The 20,228-nt window shown below is 40.4% G+C and overlaps 1 protein-coding gene across 4 annotated transcripts in view; it reads left to right on the forward strand.

The window, feature by feature from the left end:
- The window catches only part of PATJ (PATJ crumbs cell polarity complex component), a 385,356-nt gene that overhangs the window by 314,483 nt on the left and 50,645 nt on the right, over window positions 1-20,228 (forward strand). For all 4 annotated transcript variants that reach the window (XM_055402500.2, XM_055402504.2, XM_055402503.2 and 1 more), the window contains 2 exons: window positions 12,800-12,883; window positions 19,044-19,237. In XM_055402500.2, coding sequence (XP_055258475.2) covers window positions 12,800-12,883; window positions 19,044-19,237 — 278 coding nt within the window. The remainder of the gene's footprint in view (window positions 1-12,799; window positions 12,884-19,043; window positions 19,238-20,228) is intronic.

A 20,228-nucleotide genomic window follows, 5' to 3' on the forward strand; every position in this document is an offset into this window, starting at 1 on the left:
TGTAGTGAAGCATCACCAGGGAAAAGGAGGAAATACAGTCAATTCTTATTATTCATGGTAATTATGGTGTATAAAGACGCAGCAAACACTGAATTAATGAATACTAAACCATTACTTCTAGAGGAAAGATAGGGTTACATTCCTCCTCCAACCTCTGGTCACAACATTTTTAACAGATGAGAAATATATAACTTTGTTTTATATGTGTTTCTGATTAAAGATACTTTATTCACTACATATTGTTGATTCATTAACATTGAATGGCAAACAGCTCTATAACTCATAATTGAACGAAGGTTGTCTAACATATGTATTTTCTTGGTCAGGCCCATAGCAGCACAAAAATGCAAAACATATGGCGCTAAAAAAGACTATTTAAAGGAAGCTTGTTTCCGGTCTGAGAGCTGAAACAAGAAAGCATAATGTTGCCTTGTTATACCTCAGCTGTGAACAAATGAATCTAGCAACTAAAATGTTTCACCACTCTGCTTATGTCCACAAATTACCACAAGTGTGCCTAGAGTATGTATTTGGGGAAGTAGGGGAATTTGCAAACATGGAATCCACACAAAATATGTTTCAACTTGATTGAAATAGAAAAAATAAAAATATTTAGGAACAGGACTCTTATAAAATCACTGTAGATGCTGATTGCAGCCATGAAATTAAAAGACGCTTACTCCTTGGAAGGAAAGTTATGACCAACCTAGATAGCATATTAAAAAGCAGAGACGTTACTTTGCCAACCAAGGTCCGTTTAGTCAAGGCTATGGTTTTTCCAGTGGTCATGTATGGATGTGAGAGTTGGACTGTGAAGAAAGGTGAGCACTGAAGAATTGATGCTTTTGAACTGTGGTGCTGGAGAAGACTCTTGAGAGTCCCTTGGTCTGCAAGGATATCCAACCAGTCCATTATAAAGGAGATCAGTCCTGGGTGTTCATTGGAAGGACTGATGCTAAAGCTGAAACTCCAATACTTTGGCCACCTCATGCGACGAGTTGACTCACTGGAAAAGACTCTGATGTTGGGAAGGATTGGGGGCAGGAAGAGAAGGGGATGACAGAGAATGAGATGGCTGGATGGCATCACCGACTCGATGGACATGAGTTTGAGTGAACTCTGGGAGTTGGTGATGGACAGGGAGGCCTGGCGTGCTGTGATTCATGGGGTCGCAAAGAGTCAGACATGACTGAGCAACTGAACTGAACTGAACTGAATCTGGTTTATATCTTATTGGCATTTGGATGGTCCACCGAACTTAGCCCTGAATGGTCCATGACTTGAGAAAAAAATAACCTAAAATATCCTTGTTGCATAATCTTTCTTGGAAAAGAAACAATCAGTTATCTTCTAGGATTACCAATATAACAGAAAAATTAGAAATTTAAAAAAATGGGCAAAGACTGGTGTCATTCATCGTTAGAGTCATGAATTTTGACCACTCTGACATATATGTATTTTGTCCTTCATATTGTGCCTCTTAAATCTTACACATATATGCACCGGGAGCCCTCATTAGCAGTTATTTAACATCTATGTGGCTGACACTTTGTTTGACATTATTGTTCAGGTCACTAAGTTGTGTTCAACACTTTGTGACCTCAGGTACATATATAATCTTATTTCATCCTCAAACACTAGCAGGTAGGATTTGAGTTCTATTTTACAGAGATTAAAAACACTGGTCCAGAAAGGTTAACTAACTTAATAGAAATACCACAAAGTTATGATAAGTGGCAGAGCTAAAATCTGAACACAGGTTTTTATGGCCATAGCTAGGACCACTCCACCATATGTTGCTGCCTGGTGGCTCAGAGGATAAAGCGTCTGTCTGCCTGCAATGCCGAAGACCTGGGTTCATTCCCCGGGTTGGGAAGATCCCCTGGAGAAGGAAATGGCAACCGACTCCAGTACTTTTGCCTGGAAAATTCCATGGATGGAGGAGCCTGGTAGGCTACAGTCCATGGGATCACAAAGAGTAGTGCATGGCTGTGCAACCTCACTTCCATTGTTTAGAGGCTGGAAGAGTCCTCTGGTCAACTTGATTAAGTCTGTAGTAGATAAAATTGACCAGAAATTTTGTGCAGCACTTTACAGGTTGAATTTGAGCTGACCAATTGACTTGCTTTGGCCAATAGTAGTGAAAGTGGCATTTTGTGGCTTCCAGGTGGTTTTGAGAGGCTTTGCTGCTTAGCTCTTGTCCTCTTAAAATACTGCCACCTTGAGAACAAGCCTGGACTGGCTTCCGGGAGGAAGACATACCATATGGAGACAGCACTCGGAGGAAGGGTAACCCAGCCATCTCAACTGAGGCCCCATCCAACCTAACTACAAACTCACAGGAGAGCCCAACTAACACAGTATAGAGCAGAGCTGTCCAGCGGAGCTCAGCCCTAAGTTTCACCCTACAGAATTATGAACAAACAAATGGTTAGCTTTCATTTTAAGCCACTAATACACTGTGATCCAGCTCCCATCTTTCTAATCTCTCTTAGCCTATAAGATTTGGGATTCTTCTGGTCTATTAGTTAGAAGGAGTTCTTATTCCTAGGCAAAGCCTAAGCATCTGTGTAAAACAAAGACTTTCTCTGCTTTGCTGGGTTCATCAAGGTCTAAAGTTTTAGAGCTGGAATGACTTTGAAAGTCATGTAGCTCAGCTCTGTGCCTTAGTGATAATGATGTGTCATGAACAAAGTGGTTCTTGTAGAATTGGCTACTGCAGAGCTGTCAGAAAATTTGACTCATTTTATTTCTGGGTCCTTCTTCCATAATCTACTGCCTTTTCTTTTTTTTTAATCTCTCTTTGCATCAAAGCTCAAATCACATTCTAATTGAAATATAATAGGAAAGCTTGGTTTTTAAAGAATATGGTCACAAAGAATTTATAATAGAAAAGAATCATGTTCTTAAACATTCCTCCATGTATTTATATTAATAACAGTTTTCTGCCTATGGACTTTGCTCAAAGTGAGATATACTTTAGCAGTTTCAACCCACACTTTCTTTTTGAACTCTGTAATGGCCATACTGCTAAGTCACTTCAGTCGTGTCCGACTCTGTGTGACCCCATAGACGGAAGCCCACCAGGCTCCCCCGTCCCTGGGACTCTCCAGGCAAGAACACTGGAGTGGGTTGCCATTTCCTTCTCCAGTAATGGCCATAGACATCACAAATTAGTAACTTAATACTTCTACATGTGTTTTTCAGTATAGAGTTTAATGTAGTTCGGGTTTACACCTTTTACTACCCATTGATTTGACTTTCCTGCTGAGAAGGTGGTCTGTAGTATAGAAGACATGTCTGTATGATTTCTGAACTTTGACAGCCATAGAGGGGAACTTTATTAAATGATGTTTAAACAGAGTATTACTCCTCTAAGGCGGCAGATATGAATGAACCATCACTTCTGCCAAAGGAACAAAAATGCCCGTTTTATACATAACATTTTAAATTATTCTTTTAGTCTTCATAGATCTTTCTTATTAGGAGGGATTTTTTTCCCATAAAGCAGGAAAAAAGGACATAACATTTTTATGGATTATTGGTAAATATATTTTCCACCTAAATGTGAAGTTTAATATGAAACTTTCCTGTAGTTAAAATTTCCCTTAGGAGTGGATATGGGGACTTTTATGAGTATGACAAAGTTTGAGTTTAATTCCAGAGTGATCAAAATTAAGTAAAATGTGCCTTCAAGTAGTAAAATTAAGCCATAGTATATACAATTGTTTATATTGAGTTGACCAATTTGTTCAGTGAATATGTTGTTCAATAAAGTCCTTGGTAAAAATGGAAAATGTGTCTTATTAATACTTAAACCTGAATGAACTTTTGGCCAACCCAATAATAATATCTGTTATACAATTCTTTATCAAAGTTTCATCCTAAAATGCTTGTTAAAACAATCCACCGAATATCTAGAAATGAAAACTGTAAAATATCATTCTGTGGAAATATTTCACCCATACAAAGGAGCTTCAGTTCATAGGAGATCCTTAATTTTTCTAACACATGGCTTCTTTAAGTGTTATAGGCCTATTGTGACAACAGTAAAATTTTCTTTTGCTAGAATGATTGGTGTGTTTATGAGTTACTTTATCTACTTGTTGGCAGCTTACACAGTAAAGAAAATGGTGATTGATGGGCTGAAATGTCTGATGACTCTGACTCTCTTCAAGAATATGTTACTGCGTGCTGTGAAATTCTTTTCCAGCAATTCAGTTTAAATCCCCCTGGAGGTGTTTGTGATTTTTGTGGGGCTCTGTGATAATTAAGTCCCCCATACTTGGCTTTGTAAAATTGCTCTCCAAGCTGAAGTAAATCTTCTGGAAATTCAGATGGATTTAATATCCATTTGTGATGGATATTTTGATTGTGTATCACTTTTACCATCAGAAATTTGTTTAGGTTAGAGTAAGATTATGACATGCTAACCCTGCTAGCCCCTTCTTTCTGGGTCATTTTGATGCCTTTTTCTGTCTACAACTAACTTCTTGATAATCATTTAGCAAGCATTTATTGAAGGCTTACTCTGGGCTCAGCACCAGGATATAGAGAGGAGTTGGTAACAGTTCCCATCTGGAAGGGTTCCACTGAGGGTAGGAGGTGGTACAGGATCTAGGTCTATGAACAAGCCATCACGATACCGTAATTTCAGTAATACTAAGTTGTAGTAGTGACCACCAGACAGGTTGATCCACTTAACCAGGCAAGAGAGTCAGAGAAAGTTTCAAAGAAGAGGTGACTCTTGGCTGGCTCTAGAATTTCATGAAACAAAGGAGGGAGCTTAAAGAGGGTACCACCTTCAAGCATTTTGTGCCGTTAGTTCTTTCCAAATATAGATATATAGAATAACTGTAAAAATATACAGGAAACTTATTACTGTATGTTTCTGGTTAGGGAAATTGAATGAAGTACAGATGCTGGAGAGAAACTTCTCAGTGTATATTATTTTGGGTCTAATACCATGTACGAATTTTCTTTTTATTTTTAAATAAATAAATACTATTCTTTTAGGAATGGAGACGTTAGGACAGTGGTTCCTTAAACAATGTGATGAATCCCCTAACCAGCTCTTTCTTTCTGGCTGTCTGTTTTTTTAATGTTATCCCTAATTGTGGAATAAAGCCTTTTTTTTTTTTTTCAAGTTAGACATGTCTCAGATACAAGCTGGTGGCAGAGAAGTTTTTATGCAGAAGATTTTCCTATGTCTCTGAAATCTTGCCTTTCCCTTCTGTTTGGGGGAAACCCATTATTTGAGAGGCTCTTCAACTCACTGTTTCAGATTCTCTGGCTCTAGAGTTGGCAAGTCAAATGGGTAATTTAGAGTATCCAGGGGAAACTATTGGTCTTATCTCAGGCAGTAAGTAAACAGGCCATCTTACTTAAATTCCTATTGTCCCAATGAAAGTCACACAACTGCCAAGAGGAAATTAGTTTATATATATATATATATATATATATATATATATATATCAATCTTCAGTTCAGTTCAGTTCAGATGATTCTCAAGTCTGCCACTGGTTAGGAGAAATTAATCTGTTGTCTTGGATTGAACCCTTTTTATTTTAAACATTGATTTATCACTTGTATATAATGTGATACATTTTATATAATGTGATACATTATATAGAAATTACTATTTCTATAGTAATTATTCAGTGAATAATACAGATACACAGAAAGAGGATTGAAAGGTGAAGGAAGGAAGGAGACAAGTATTTCAACAGAACTGATGCCATATGGAAAACCCCAAGTTCATTTTCAGGCAAATACAAAATAAAATGTTTAAAGCAGATGAGAAGCTTTCAATAGTGGTAAGAACACAGGCTTTGGTGTTAAACAGTCACCCCAAATTGCAATTTCACCTTTCCTCCTTAGAAGCTGCAAAGACCTGGTCAGGTCTGACCCTTCTGAGCCTTCTTTTCCCTAACTGTACATGAGACTGATAATACTGAACTTGCTTAGTTGTTATAAGGACTAAATGGCACAAATGGAAAGTGTGTGACCTCTTTGGCACAGATGTTATGTAAGTGAGCTGTTACCACTTCTTCACTGTGTGCCGGCATTGTCCGTGAAGCTTTATGTGGAGGTAATACTGTTTAAACCATATAAAATGAGAAAGCTGAGAGGTTAACAGTTTTTCTGTGGCCAGAAGTCGCAGGACCAGGATTTGGACTAAGTTTGACTCCAGAGGCCTAGCTCATAATCATTTGTTTCTACAGCTTCTTTCAGCAAAAGCCAGCAACCCACCCACAGGGAAATGATTAATAGGTTGCTTCGGTGGTAGGGAGGTCTAAGAAGGAGGGGCTATATGTGTACATATAGTGATTGACTTCCCTGTACAGTGGAAACTAACACAACAGTAGACAGCAATTATACTCCAATAATATATGTATATATATATGAACACAGAGAGCTCAATAACAAAAAATAAGCAATACAATTTAAAAGAAGTCATTGGTACTGGTAGATAGAATCACTGAGCCAGTGATGCTGGCTGCTGAATCAGGAAGCAGACAGTGAATCAGACAAAACAATGGCAGGTTATCAGGTGACTCAGTCCAGGTGAGGAACAAATTACTTCTGGGAAAGGACTGATGCCTACCTGAGCATGGTGTGAATCTGCCATTCTGCACAGCCTGCCGTTGGACTCATGTCCTGCATAACCAAAATCTTCACTGCAACAAGTTCAGGATGTAACAAGTTGTCAGGTTCCTCTTGGTAAATATATAAAATGTGTGGAGCCAATTCTCTGACAAAAGCTCATGAGTTCAATTTTCTTCAGTTATTGCTGCTCCCAGATTTTTTTTTTCTCAACATATTCTAAATGAATTAGGTCTGAAGAATGTCACTTACCAGCCATAGTCACAACATCGTGGGTAAGTGTTTAGATGAGTACATAAGTTAAACATAACATTGATGTCCAAAGTTCTTTAGTATAGCTGACATGGAATGTTATTTAAATACGCAAAGATAGGAAGTGGGGGGAGGTGCACAGCTGGTGGGGGAGAAGGCACTCAGAACTGTGCCAAATGAACCGTTTTGCTTGAATAGCTCAAGATCATTAAAATTAGGAGAATACAATGAGCAGATAAGAATCATGTGTATAATCAACTCCAAATTTTCATTTGACATAATAAAGGTCAATCTTTCATCAGTGACCCACTATTTCATCTAATCATACTTTTTTTAAAGCAATAAGTAAAATTTTAATATAGCCTTGTCAAACAGATGCCTAAAATATCCCAAACTAATATCTATTTTACTATTCTGCTCTGTGCTATGAACTGTATAAGTTTTGAAAAAGAAATCCTTTTTTTTTTTCCAATTCGCTAGCCCACATTTGTAACTGAGCTGTTAATCTCTGCCTCTCACTTCTGTCACCCCCAGTTAACACAACTATTGGGAACCACAGCTTCAGAGAGCACTTTGGGTACACAAGGGCACGTGGTAAGAAAAGTGACCTTCTTCTGTCATCAGGTCAGAGTGTCTCACATTTTCTTGTGTTTTCACTGATGAATTTAAAACCTCAGCTGTAGTCAAGTTGATAGAAAGAAAGAGAATTGTCAACCCAGAAAGACTCATGGACCAAAAACAGATCATTGAAAGTAATTTTAGCACTTATTTGAGCCTATTTACAGTATATTTGTTTTATGTATGACAGTTCATTGAGCACCCAGAAAGAATCTCAGAATTTTGGATTCAGGCTACTTTTACTGTATAAAAGCTCCAGTGGGTCTTTTTCTTCTTTTTGAGTATGAACAGAGAGAAATTTCACATTTGGCTTTTGTAATGTTCTAAGATCAAAGGAGTTTATACTGAAAATTCAGCTCTATAAAAGCCATGTGTAGCATGAATTCAGTCTGATTCTCCCAAATCCAGTGAAAATGGGGTGTTTGGCCATCAAGCTTTGAAAACCAGCATTACACAGGGTATAACTAGGACCCTGCATTAGTTTCTACCTTCATGGAAATGGTCCCTTAGTGTCGTCTTGGCTGTGTTGTTGGGATGGCCTGAAGCCACTGACCTAGCGAATTTCCTCAAAATTGTTCCCCTGAAACTTCAGAGAAGCAAACTCTTGGCGGTACAAATGCTCCCTGGGTCTGGAAATTTCATAAGTCAGAGTTAAAACAAAGATTGGTCTAAAGTCTTTTGCTGGTGCAGAGTCTGAAATATAATTTGTCTGAAGCAAGGAACCTTTCCTAGCTCTTTGGCGCTGCCTCTCTAACTGTTATAATAATAAAAAATGTTTTCAGAACTGTGTGGTGATAAAATGAAAGCCTTTAATATTGGAAAGATAGTTGGAATCTAGATTGGTCATCTGGTTCAAGTCCTCTGGTTTTCTTTTACTGCTTCTCCAGCATTTTTATAGGAAACTCATTTTTGTTTTTTGGTTTTTTTTGAAAATCAAATTTCATTCTTATTCAGTCACTAAGTCACGTCGGACTCTTTGCCACCCCATGGACTGCAGCACACAAGGCTTCCCTGTCCACCGTCTGCCGGAGCTTGCTCAAACTCATGTCCATTGAGTCAGTGATGCCATCTAACAATCTTATCCTTTGTTGTCCTCTTCTCCTCCTGCCCTCAATCTTTTCCAGCCTCAGGATCTTTTCCAGTGAGCTGGCTCTTTGCCTCAGGTGGCTGAAGTATTGGAGTGTCAACTTCAGCATCAGTCCTTCCAATGAATATTCAGGGTTGATTTCCTTTAGAATTGACTGGTTTGATCTCTTTGCCGTCCATTTGGAGGTTTTTCCTACCTTACATATTTTGTAAGAAATATTTCATTCATTTACTTCAAGTCAATTTAATTCTAATTCTGAGTCTCTATACTTCTGGACTGAAGCAGTATCATTGTCAGTCCTTTTGGAGGCCCATTAGCTGTTAGGGTTCTGGTTCTGTCACAGAGCTCCCCGACACTGGGGACCCTTGGTCATGGTCATCAGTTCACCCTGGTAATCACCAAGCCATGTTTGCCCTAGCCTGATGATCTCTTCAGAAGTCCTTCCACTTCTAGGCCCTGATCCTTGGGACTCAGGACTTCTTTCAAGGTGGGATACATGACATCTAGAGTCCGCTGCCCTTGACCATTGTGTGCAGGTTCTTGCAACTTGTGTGTGGGTGGGTGTGGCAGGGAATGGGAGGACACTGGACAGTGCAGGGCTCATTTGTATGTCCCCTCAGTTCTCAGGGGACACACAAATCTCCGTTTCTAGTCTCCATTCAAAAGCGTTTTTCTGCATTTCTCTAATAATTAATGGTGTTTAGCTTCTTTTCATGTGCCTTTTGGCTATCTATATGTCTTCTTTGGAGAAATGCCTCTTTAGGTCTTCTGCTCATTTTTTGATTGGATTGTTTGGGTTTTTTTGTTATTGAGCTGCATGAGCTGTTAGATTTTGGAGATGAATCCCTTCTCAGTTGCTTCGTTTGCAAATATTTATGTGAATCAGTCGCTCAGTCATGTCCGACTGTTTGCTACCCCATGAACTGCAGCACACCAGGTCTCCCTGTCCATGACCAACTCCCGGAGTCCACCCAAACCCATGTCCATTAAGTCGGTGATGCCATCCAACCATCTCATCCTCTGTCATCACTTCTCCTCCTGCCCTCAATCTTTCCCAGCATCAGGGTCTTTTCAAATGAGTCAGTTCTTTGCATCAGGTGGCCAAAGTATTGGAGTTTCAGCCTCAACATCAGTCTTTCCAATGAACACCCAGGATTGATCTCCTTTAGGATGGACTGGTTGGATCTCCTTGAAGTTCAAGGGACTCGCAAGAGTCTTCTCCAACACTACAGTTTAAAAGCATCAATTCCTTGGCGCTCAGTTTTCTTCACAGTCCAACTCTCACATCCATACGTGACCACTGGAAAAACCATAGCTTTGACTAGATGGACCTTTGTTGACAAAGTAATGTCTCTGCTTTTTAATATGCTGTCTAGGTTGGTCATAACTTTCCTTCCAAGGAATAAGCATCTTTTAATTTCATGGCTTTAGTCACCATCTGCAGTGATTTTGGAGCCCAGAAAAATAAAGTCAGCCACTATTTCCCTATCTATTTGCCATGAAGTGATAGGACCAGATTCCATGATTTAGTTTTCTGAATGTTGAGCTTTAAGCCAAGTTTTTCACTCTCCTCTTTCACATTCATCAAGAGGCTCTTTAGTTCTTCTTCACTTTCTGCCATAAGGGTGGTGTCATCTGCGTATATGAGGTTATTGATATTTTTCCTGGCAATCTTGATTCCAGCTTGTGCTTCCTCCAGCCCAGCATTTCTCATGATGTACTATGCATGTAAGTTAAATAAGCAGGGTGACAATATACAGCCTTGACGTACTCCTTTACCTATTTGGAACCAGACTGTTGTTCCATGTCCAGTTCTAACTGTTGCTTGCTGGCCTGCATACAGGTTTCTCAAGAGGCAGGTCAGGTGGTCTGGTATTCCCATCTCTTTCAGATGAACCTATTTATATGGCAGGAATAGAGATGTAGACATAGAGAATGGACATCTGGACCTGGGAATGGGAGGAGGGGGTGGGGTGAATTGAAGAGTAGCATTGACATGTATACACTACCATATGTAAAACAGATAGCTGGTGGGAACTTGCTGTATCATGCAGGGGCTCAGCTTCATGCTCTGTGGTGACCTAGATGGGTGGGATGGCGGAGAGGGAGACCCAAGAGGGAGGGGTATATGTATACACACAGGTGATGTACTTCGTTGAACAGCAGAAATTGTACAGCATTGTAAAACAACTGTACCCCCAACAAAAACAAAGTCACCCAGAAAAGCACACACGAGAAAGTGCTTTTCCTTTCCCAATGGTCTGCCAGGACACCTAGCACCTGCATTACCATCGTCTTTTCAGTGCCCTTCATTTCAGTTTTATAAGTAGCAGAAAGAACCAGTGACTTCTAGTATATTCAGTTTTCAGAAACTGAAACACCACAAAAATCCCTGAGGCAAGGAATTGCAAAGCTTGACTTCTTGATCAGTGTGAGGGGGGAAAGGGGGGTAAATTGTATGAACATAGCAGTTGAACATTTTTTAAATAGCCTTCAGTTCAGTTCAGTCACTCAGTCGTGTCCGACTCTCTGCGACCCCATGAATCACAGCACGCCAGGCCTCCCTGTCCATCACCAACTCCCTGAGTACACTCAAACTCATGTCCACAGAGTCGGTGATGCCATCCAGCCATCTCATTCTCCGTCGTCCCCTTCTCCTCCCGCCCCCAACCTTTCCCAGCATCAGAGTCTTTTCCAGTGAGTCAACTCGTCGCATGAGGTGGCCAAAGTATTGCAGTTTCAGCTTTAGCATCAGTCCCTCCAATGAACATCCAGGATCGGTCTCCTTTAGAATGGACTGGTTGGATCTCCTTGCAGTATAAGGGACTCTCAAGAGTCTTCTCCAACACCACAGTTTAAAAAGCATCGATTCTTCGGCGATCAGCTTTCTTCACAGTCCAACTCTCACATCCATACATGACCACAGGAAAAACCATTGCCTTGACTAGACGGACCTTGGTTGGCAAAGTAATGTCTCTGCTTTTTAATATACTATCAAGGTTGGTCATAACTTTCCTTCCAAGGAGCAAGCGTCTTTTAATTTCATGGCTGCAATCAGCATCTGCAGTGATTTTGGACCCCAAAAAATAAAGTCTGACACTGTTTCCACTGTTTTTCCATCTATTTCCCATGAAGTGATGGGACCAGGTGCCATGATCTTTGTTTTCTGAATGTTGAGCTTCAAGCCAACCTTTTCACTCTCCTCTTTCACTTTCATCAAGAGGCTTTTGAGCCTTACCAAAACATATAAATAATTGGGTGCTCAGTCAGCTCAGTCATGTCTGACTCTTCGTGATGCCTATGGACTGCAGCCCACCAGGTTCCTCTGTCCATGGAATTTTCCAGCCTAGTATATGATATACAGGTACACATTCATCTGGAAGTATCCTTAGGAAACTGAGATAGTTGATGGTGGTTGTTTCTGGCGAGCCAGACTGAGGGCCAGGTGCAGAAAGCAGTCCCTTTCTAGTTCTCCATACCCTGTCATTTTGCTTGAGTCCTGTATGTTGGTACTTTGTATATGTTATTTTTATGATGATAAAAAATTTAAGGTTATTAATTCAAAGAAAAATATTTTTTCATTCATTAACCGTGAGACACTTTCCTCAACCAAGCCTTACCTATGTTAACTAATTGTCCTGATTCTCTGGCTCAGAATCCTGAGTTCAGGAGTTAAGTTGCCCAAGATGACACGATGCCCAAGAATCAGGATCTGAGCCCACATCTATTTTACACATCGATCTGTGAATGCCCTTTCCCCCACCCCATGCTCTGTCCTCCAGGGCTAGTTCACTCCACTAAGGTCTTGTCTTTCACTGCCCAAGTAATGAGGCCTGACAGACCCCCTTCATCAGGCCACACGGTTATGTCAAATCCTTAAATACCAATAAATACCTGAAACCATGTTTCAAAATATACCATAAAATGTAAATAAGAATGACACATAGTTCACATCAAGTTTATACACAGCAGCAGCAGTACAGAGTTAACAGTAAAGCACATGGGGGAAGTTTAACTTGAAATGTTAGGCAAAACCAGTCCTAAAAGAATGAAATAATAAACTTAGGAAAAATTAATTATACCTCTGAATATACCATAAATGTGTATTTTGTTTAAGTCAAATAAAAATAGCTTTATTAGCAAATCGCAAATTTTGAATTGCTGCCTATAGTTCCATTGTTGGCTTAAGGAAACATTTCTGGTTATTAAAAATTAATAAGCATTTGTTTTTTATAGGATGCTATAGTTATACATGAAGTCTATGAAGAAGGGGCAGCAGCCCGAGATGGAAGACTTTGGGCTGGTGACCAGATATTAGAGGTATGTGATTATGCATTCTGGTTTATACCAGCAAGTACGGTTCCTAATTTAGTGACCTTGATCCACAGTCAGTGGACTGATTCACTGGCTTCTACTCAATTTTGTTGTAGTCACCAAGTTGTGTCCGACTCTTGTGACCCCCATGGACTGTAGCCCATCAGGTTCCTCTGTCCATGGGATTTCCCAGGCAAGAATACTGAAGCAAGTTGCCATTTTCTTCTCCAGAGGATCTTCCTGACTCAGGGATTGAACCCATGTCTCCTGTACTGACAGGCAGATTCTTTACCACCGAGACACCTGGGAAGCTCCTGCTCAATTATATCCTCACTTGTTTCTTTCTCAGTATGACAAAACATGTACTTTATTCTTTTTTCTTTTTTTGATGTATATCAAATAACTGTCAGTAGAATCATGACAGATTATCAATCTAAATCTGTCTGTGAAAACTTTTTTTTTAAATAAGTACAACTAAACATTCTATAATCAAATGAAACTATAACTTCACAATTTCATTTTTTTTGCTTCCCTACTGCTGCTGCTGCTGCTGCTAAGTCACTTTAGTCGTGTCCGACTCTATGTGATCCCATAGACAGCAGGCCACCAGGCTCCCCTGTCCCTGGGATTCTCCAGGCAAGAACAATGGAATGGGTTGCCATTTCCTTCTCCAATGTGTGAAAGTGAAAAGTGAAAGTGAAGTTGCTCAGTTGTGTCCGACCCTTAGCGACCCCACGGACTGCAGCCTACAGGCTCCTCCATCCGTGGGATTTTCCAGGCAAGAGTACTGGAGTGGCTTGCCATTGCCTTCTCCTACTATACCTTACTAAATTCCCTTCTAAAAACACATACATATAGATGTACACATAAACATGCACATCTGGTATTTTAAAAAACTTTATTGCAGCTTTAAGTATTAATATTATTTTCTTATTCCTAGTAAGTATTTGCATCAAATGGAGGTCCCTGCCCTGGCACCTTTGTTTCCTAGCTGATGAAAATGTAGAATCCTCTCCCTTTAGGTGGTATATGGTACTTATTAAAAATTGAAATGCTTAACTTGCCTCTTTTTAAAGGACTCTCATTTAGCAAAGGTGTTAAAGCCTTTTAAAAAGAGCTGAGGCTGGCAACGTCTAAACTAGGGAATGGATGAATGGAAAGTTAATGCCAGGCATTCTGGTAGGTGAAACTAAAGAGCTTTTTCAATGGTGTGAAACTTTTAGGCAACATTTCTTTCTTTCATTGGATGAATTTAATTGAATAGTTAACATTTTATGGTGGATATGTGCATTTTTGCTTTGCAACTTTAATATAGCACATTATGAATGACATCATAGAATTTTATTTTTCCCTTTGGTGGTTCAAGTCTGCCTCCCAAGATGAAACCAGAGATATAATTAAGGGTTGAAAACATAGGCAAGAAGGAGTTAAAAGAGAGACCAGGCTGACTGCATATTAAATTCAGGGCAGGTTATAGGGTTTCTCTGCAGGCCTTTACTGTGCTTCATCATTGGATTAGGACATATTCCCAGTGCATTCATTAAGGTGCAAGTGTATGAGGTTAGAAAAATAAATGTAGCCTCTTTGGGAATTGACGTGACTGCTTTAGCATACAGCACCATTTTTTGATGGTCAGGAGTTTTGAGGGGTTTTTTTCCCCCTCTGCAGATTTTCTAATTAACTGGTACTATCATAATTGGCTTTATAAGAGGAATAGATTGAATATTCAAAAGAGTACAGATACATACAGGCCTTGATACTTAACATGATTTGTAAGCCCACAGATTTTTCTGTGATAGTCATGTGGAGCTAAATCTAATATGTGCATTGCTTTATTGTGGCAATGGTTGCACAGGTATAAATTCACAGTATAAATTGTATATTTTAAATATGTATAGTTTATCTTATAGCAGTTATACCTCAATAAAAGAAAAAAAATTTAATTTATCTACTTGTTTTGAATAGACCCTCAGCTGTAGCCATTCTCTTTCATAAAATATATTCATGTACAAGTGAACACTCAGGATAGATTCGCATGAAGAAAGCAAATGTGTTTTAAGTGCAAGGAGAATTTGAAAGGTCAGCTAAACCATTTCCTGGCATCTGGCCGAATTATATTACCCAGTGCAGTGTGGATGGATGGTCTACACTTCTCATTAAAGATAGCCAGACAGGCTCTTCTCTTACACCAGGCAGGATCTTGTCCACAAAAGCATATTGTGTGTTTAGTTAAGAAATGTACCTCTCAGTTTGGTCAAGGAACATGTTTCCTTCCTAAGTAGCCGTAGATGCCACATTTGAACTTGATCTAATTGTGGTTGCTGTGTATGGATGCATAATGAGGCCTAATCAGCCTGGGGTCTGCAGGTTGCCTCAAGAAGACAGGCAAACTTTGGTGATGTATTTCCGAACAATGGCCTTTCGCTCTTCAGAGTTCTCTGCATGGTGCAGCCTGGCCTTCATGAAAAGTGAAAGTGAAGGTGAAAGTTGCTGTCGTGTCTGACTCTTTGTAACAGCATGGACTATACAGCCCATGGAATTCTTCAGGCCAGAATACTGGAGTGGGCAGCCTTTCCCTTTTCCAGGGGATCTTCCCAACCCAAGGTTCAAACCCAGGTCTCCTGCATTGCGGGCGATTTATACCAGCTGAACCACAAGGGAAGCCCAAAAATACTAGAGTGGGTCGCCTATCCCTTCTCCAGAAGATCTTCCCAACCTAGTAATCGAACCAGGGTCTCCTGCATTGCATGTGGATTCTTTACCAACTGATTGCTCAACCCCTGATAGTTCAGTTGACCTTCCATGGTTTTATACTATTGTTTTATGTTAAATTAGGACAAGCCAGATTTTACTTACAAATATATAGTGAAATAATATTTTAGCCTGCAAGATTTTTGATTCTGTGATTAACATGGGCTGTTTTCTTTCTGGTTCTTTTTTTAAAGGTCAGTCCCTCCTCTTACCCTTCCTCTATTCCCATTATCCTCTTCTATTTTTGTGCAAGTGGGAGCAGAAAGAATGGAGAGCTAATACCTGGTTTTCCCTGTGGAATAAAATACTGAGGAGCTGCTGCTCTAGTTTGGTTATTCTTTCCTTCCAAAGCAGCAACTCACCCATTTCCCCACATACCTTTCCTCCCCCAGGAACATGATAGACCCCCATTGACAAATGGGGCTCCCTATGATCCTTCTCAAACAAAAAGCCCTGCTGTTACCACTCCTCATCCTTTACAATCAATGTTCTAAATAATGCATCTGGGGCTTATGTAAGGCACTTAATACATCACTGCACCATATTCTCACCACTCAGCAATGTTTCTCTTACAATTATTGGTGCATTTAGTGGTGTTTCTTGGTGGCTCAGTGGTAAAGAATTTGCCAGCCAATGCAGGAGACATGAGTTTGATTCCTGGATCAGGAAGATCTCCTGGAGAAGGAAATGGCAACCCGATCTAGTATTCATGGCATTCCACTCCAGCATTCTTGCCTGGGAAATCCCAAGGATTGAGGAGCCTGGCGGGGTACAGTCGATGACATCACAAAGAGTCAGACAGGATTGAGCAACTAAACAACGACAACTTGATTCACAGATGAGAAAATGAAAACTTTGAACTTGCAACAGATCACTTTGATTTGAACAGACATCTTGATGCTGGTATTTAGAGTGAATTGCTCTTGTAATATTAGAGTTTAATGACAGTGCTTTTAATTAAAAGCATAATTGTTAAGGCCTTTCAAAGGGTATTTTAGAGGCTTAGAGAATTCACCTTCAATCCATGGAGGTAACTATTTTTCAGTTGAGTAGCATAAGTGGTCTTGTGTGCCATCTGTTGGAATACAGGAAAATAATCAGTTCAGACCACATTTTCTGGAGACATTGTTTTCCCCTTTGTCTGTGGGTTTACCTTGTAAACAAAGGAAGTGCGATCATGGCCCTCAAGTAACAGCGAATGCTGTCACTGAGCACTAGCCCTGACTGTAGTTGCCTCAGTTCCTTGTAAATACGTTTCTATTTTCTGTCAACCACGTGTCAAGCCCTGTGCCAAACGTACTACAGGGTTTATTGCATTTAATCCTCACAACAAAGTACATAGATACTATAATGATTGTTGTTACTATTATCTCTAATTCGTGGAAGGCAGACTTGAAACACGTCTTGAGTTATCTCTTTAAGTTTTCACATAGTAAGTTGAAATCGGCACTCAAAGCGAATTCCATCTATACCTAAAACCTACACTTACCTATTGTTATTCTGGGTGTTGTTGATCTAAGTAATTCACAAACCCACCAAGATATATCAGAAAAGAAAAACAGCTTGAAAATTAGGCTTTTAAATATTTTCTTGACTCACAGCATCAACTTTAAATAATCACTCAAAACTCACTTTTTCCAGGAAGGGCTCATTCCTCTTTTCTCCCATCTATATAATCATTCTTTAAGCACAAGTAGTGAGTCTTTGGAATGTTAGAAATGGAAAAGCCTTAGCCCAGCCCCTCATTGTATAGATGAAGGAATAGTGGTCCAGAGATAGATGGGACATGCCCAAGCCACACAGACTGAGACCAACATCTTGAGAGAAACTGGCCATGGCCTGGGCCTATCCTTCCCTTGGTTGGCTCTTTTCGTAACTATGACCTTGAAGAAGGGACCTACGGCTCCCTTCTTCTGAGTCTGGGTTACTGTGTCCATCAGTTTGGCCCATGTGTCAAATTGACTTAGCAACACCCATACTAGACTTTCTCTGTGGCTGGGGAAAGTCTAAGAGTGAGATGAGCAGCATGGTATAGAGACTATGGCTGGAAAGATAGCCTGGGTTCATTTTATGGCCCCTCCATGTGATAGCTGTGCAACCTTGCTCAGGTCACTTAACCTCTGCCTGCCTCAGTTTCCTCATCTGTAAAATGGTAGTAGTATCAGAGAGTTCATGTAAATGCTCATAAAGGGCTAATTTAATTTCAATCTCCGGATCAGGAAGGTCTCCTGGGAAAGGAAATGACAATCCACTCCAGTATTCTTGCCCGGGAAATCCCATGGACTGAAGAGCCTGGTGTTCTGTTCAGCCCCATGAACAGAACAGTCCGTGGGGTCACTAAAGAGTTGGACACAACTTAGTAACTAAACAACAACAACACAACCATTTGTTAAGTGAAAAATAGGTTGGCTATGATTTCCATTGAACAGACGAGGGAAATGGACCTTCACTGAGGTTACGTGACTTGCCCAGATTTACATGACCGACTAGAAGCAGGGCCTCAGTTTCACCCAGTGCTGTTTCCAGTATCTTTACTGTTTAATGCATGGCCCTGTCTACACTCACTTAGATCCAGATTCAAATCAGTGGACTTCAGAAAGTATTTGACCATGTCAGAAATACCAGCCCCTCATTTCCTCCTGGCCTGAAGTAGTCGTGATATTAGCAGTTAAGAGTGAGGATGTCAAATTCAATCAGCAAACTGAATCCAAAAAATGCTGACCAAATACTAATATTTATTTCCCCTTAATATTTATTTCCTCAATTGAATGAGCCAAGTAGTCTCTTCTGTCTCGTGTTGAGCCCATAGTAAAAGTCACAGCTACCTAAAATTGCATTATTATGTGACTAACCAGAAGACTCTTGAGAGTCCCTTGTACCGCAAGGAGATCCAACCAGTCCATTCTAAGGGAGATAGATCCTGGGTGTTCATTGGAAGGACTGATGCTAAAGCTGAAACTGCAATACTTTGGCCACCTCATGCGACGAGTTGATTCACTAGAAAAGACTCTGATGCTGGGAAGGGTTGGGGGCGGGAGGAGAAGGGGACGACCAAGAATGAGATGGCTGGATGGCATCACCAACTCTGTGGACATGAGTTTGAGTGAACTCTGGGAGTTGGTGATGGACAGGGAGGCCTGGCGTGCTGTGATTCATGGGGTCATGGAGAGTCGGACACGACTGAGCGACTGAACTGAACTGAACTGAACCCACCCTCTGTAATTACTTGGGGCAGGGGAGTGTAAGGGTCACATCCACTGTACTTGAAGCAGCTATGACTGCTAGTGGGCACTCCCTGTGTGCTTTGGGACTGGCTGGAAGTTTCTGGAGGTTTTTCACTGATTGGGTCAAGGAGCTGCTGAAGGCAGAGAGGTCTCTGCTATTGCATCCCTGTCTCAGATGCCTGTTGTTACAGGTTAATGGGATTGACCTGCGGAGCGCCAGCCATGAAGAAGCCATCACAGCCCTAAGGCAGACCCCCCAGAAGGTGCGACTGGTGGTGTATAGAGATGAAGCACACTACAGGGATGAGGAGAACTTGGAGATTTTCCCCGTGGATCTGCAGAAGAAGGCTGGTCGAGGACTGGGCTTGAGCATCGTTGGAAAACGGTAAGGAAATGGTGTCAGAGTCAGGATTGATCAGCCTTGTTCCTTCAGAGTTCTAGGGACTAAAGCCAATAAACACTGAAAGATAAAGCCATGTATAAACTAATGATGTGGTCTCTAAAATTATCATTTTTATGACTAATTGAACGAGATAGGTCATGTTATTAAGCAAGACCTTAGCCAAAAAACATGTCATATAAAGATAAAACTCTAACCCAAATCAACCCAGACTGTTCCAACTTTTTTCCTCATAAAGAGTAAAAGCAGAGTCAGCAAGGTTCTTTCTACTTGGAGTCACTTATATCTAAGGCTGGCAGGTGTTGATTAAAGCGACCATACCTAAGAAACAGCTGGTATCAAGAAAGAGATTTACATACACAGTGTTGGGTTAGGAAAATTACTCTACCATGGAGTGCCATGTTAATTTCATACTCTGTTAAACCAGTTGAGGAGTTCCTGAAACCAGCTGAGTTGACATGGTCAAGAGACATTGAGTCTTCATGACAGTAGTCTTCTATTAAGAAAGATATCCTGCAAATAATAGCTTGCACCAAAAATAGATCCTGGTGACCAGGCTACTCTTTTGAAATCTATGCTCCTTACCCATGTGATAGGAATTGCAGTAATTATTTCAGAACAGTATTAGTAGACTAGAGAAATCAGTAAGATCTTGAAACTCTAGTTCCAGCTTCCACAGTTTACTGGCTTTAGATATCTAGTGTGTATTTATTCCAGCAGGGCTGCAGGATTTTCATGTGATGCCCCAATATAGCCATAAATGGCATCAACCATATTCTTAGGAAGAATCAAAGTTGGTTTTATATATTGTGTCACGTACCGCCACTGACCTCTGTTGACTAGCCTAGTGCTTTGTTCCAAATGGTCTGGTCTGTTATTAAGATATTAGCTACCATTTTTGAGCACTGGTTTTGTGCCATCTACTGTGTGCTCATGATCTTATATTTTAGCACCATAAAACCATCACTTTGGAAAT

This window comes from Moschus berezovskii, chromosome 4 (assembly GCF_049115385.1).
Source record: "Moschus berezovskii isolate FMDL1 chromosome 4, NW_MosBer_1.0, whole genome shotgun sequence".
NCBI classification, from domain to species: domain Eukaryota; kingdom Metazoa; phylum Chordata; class Mammalia; order Artiodactyla; family Moschidae; genus Moschus; species Moschus berezovskii.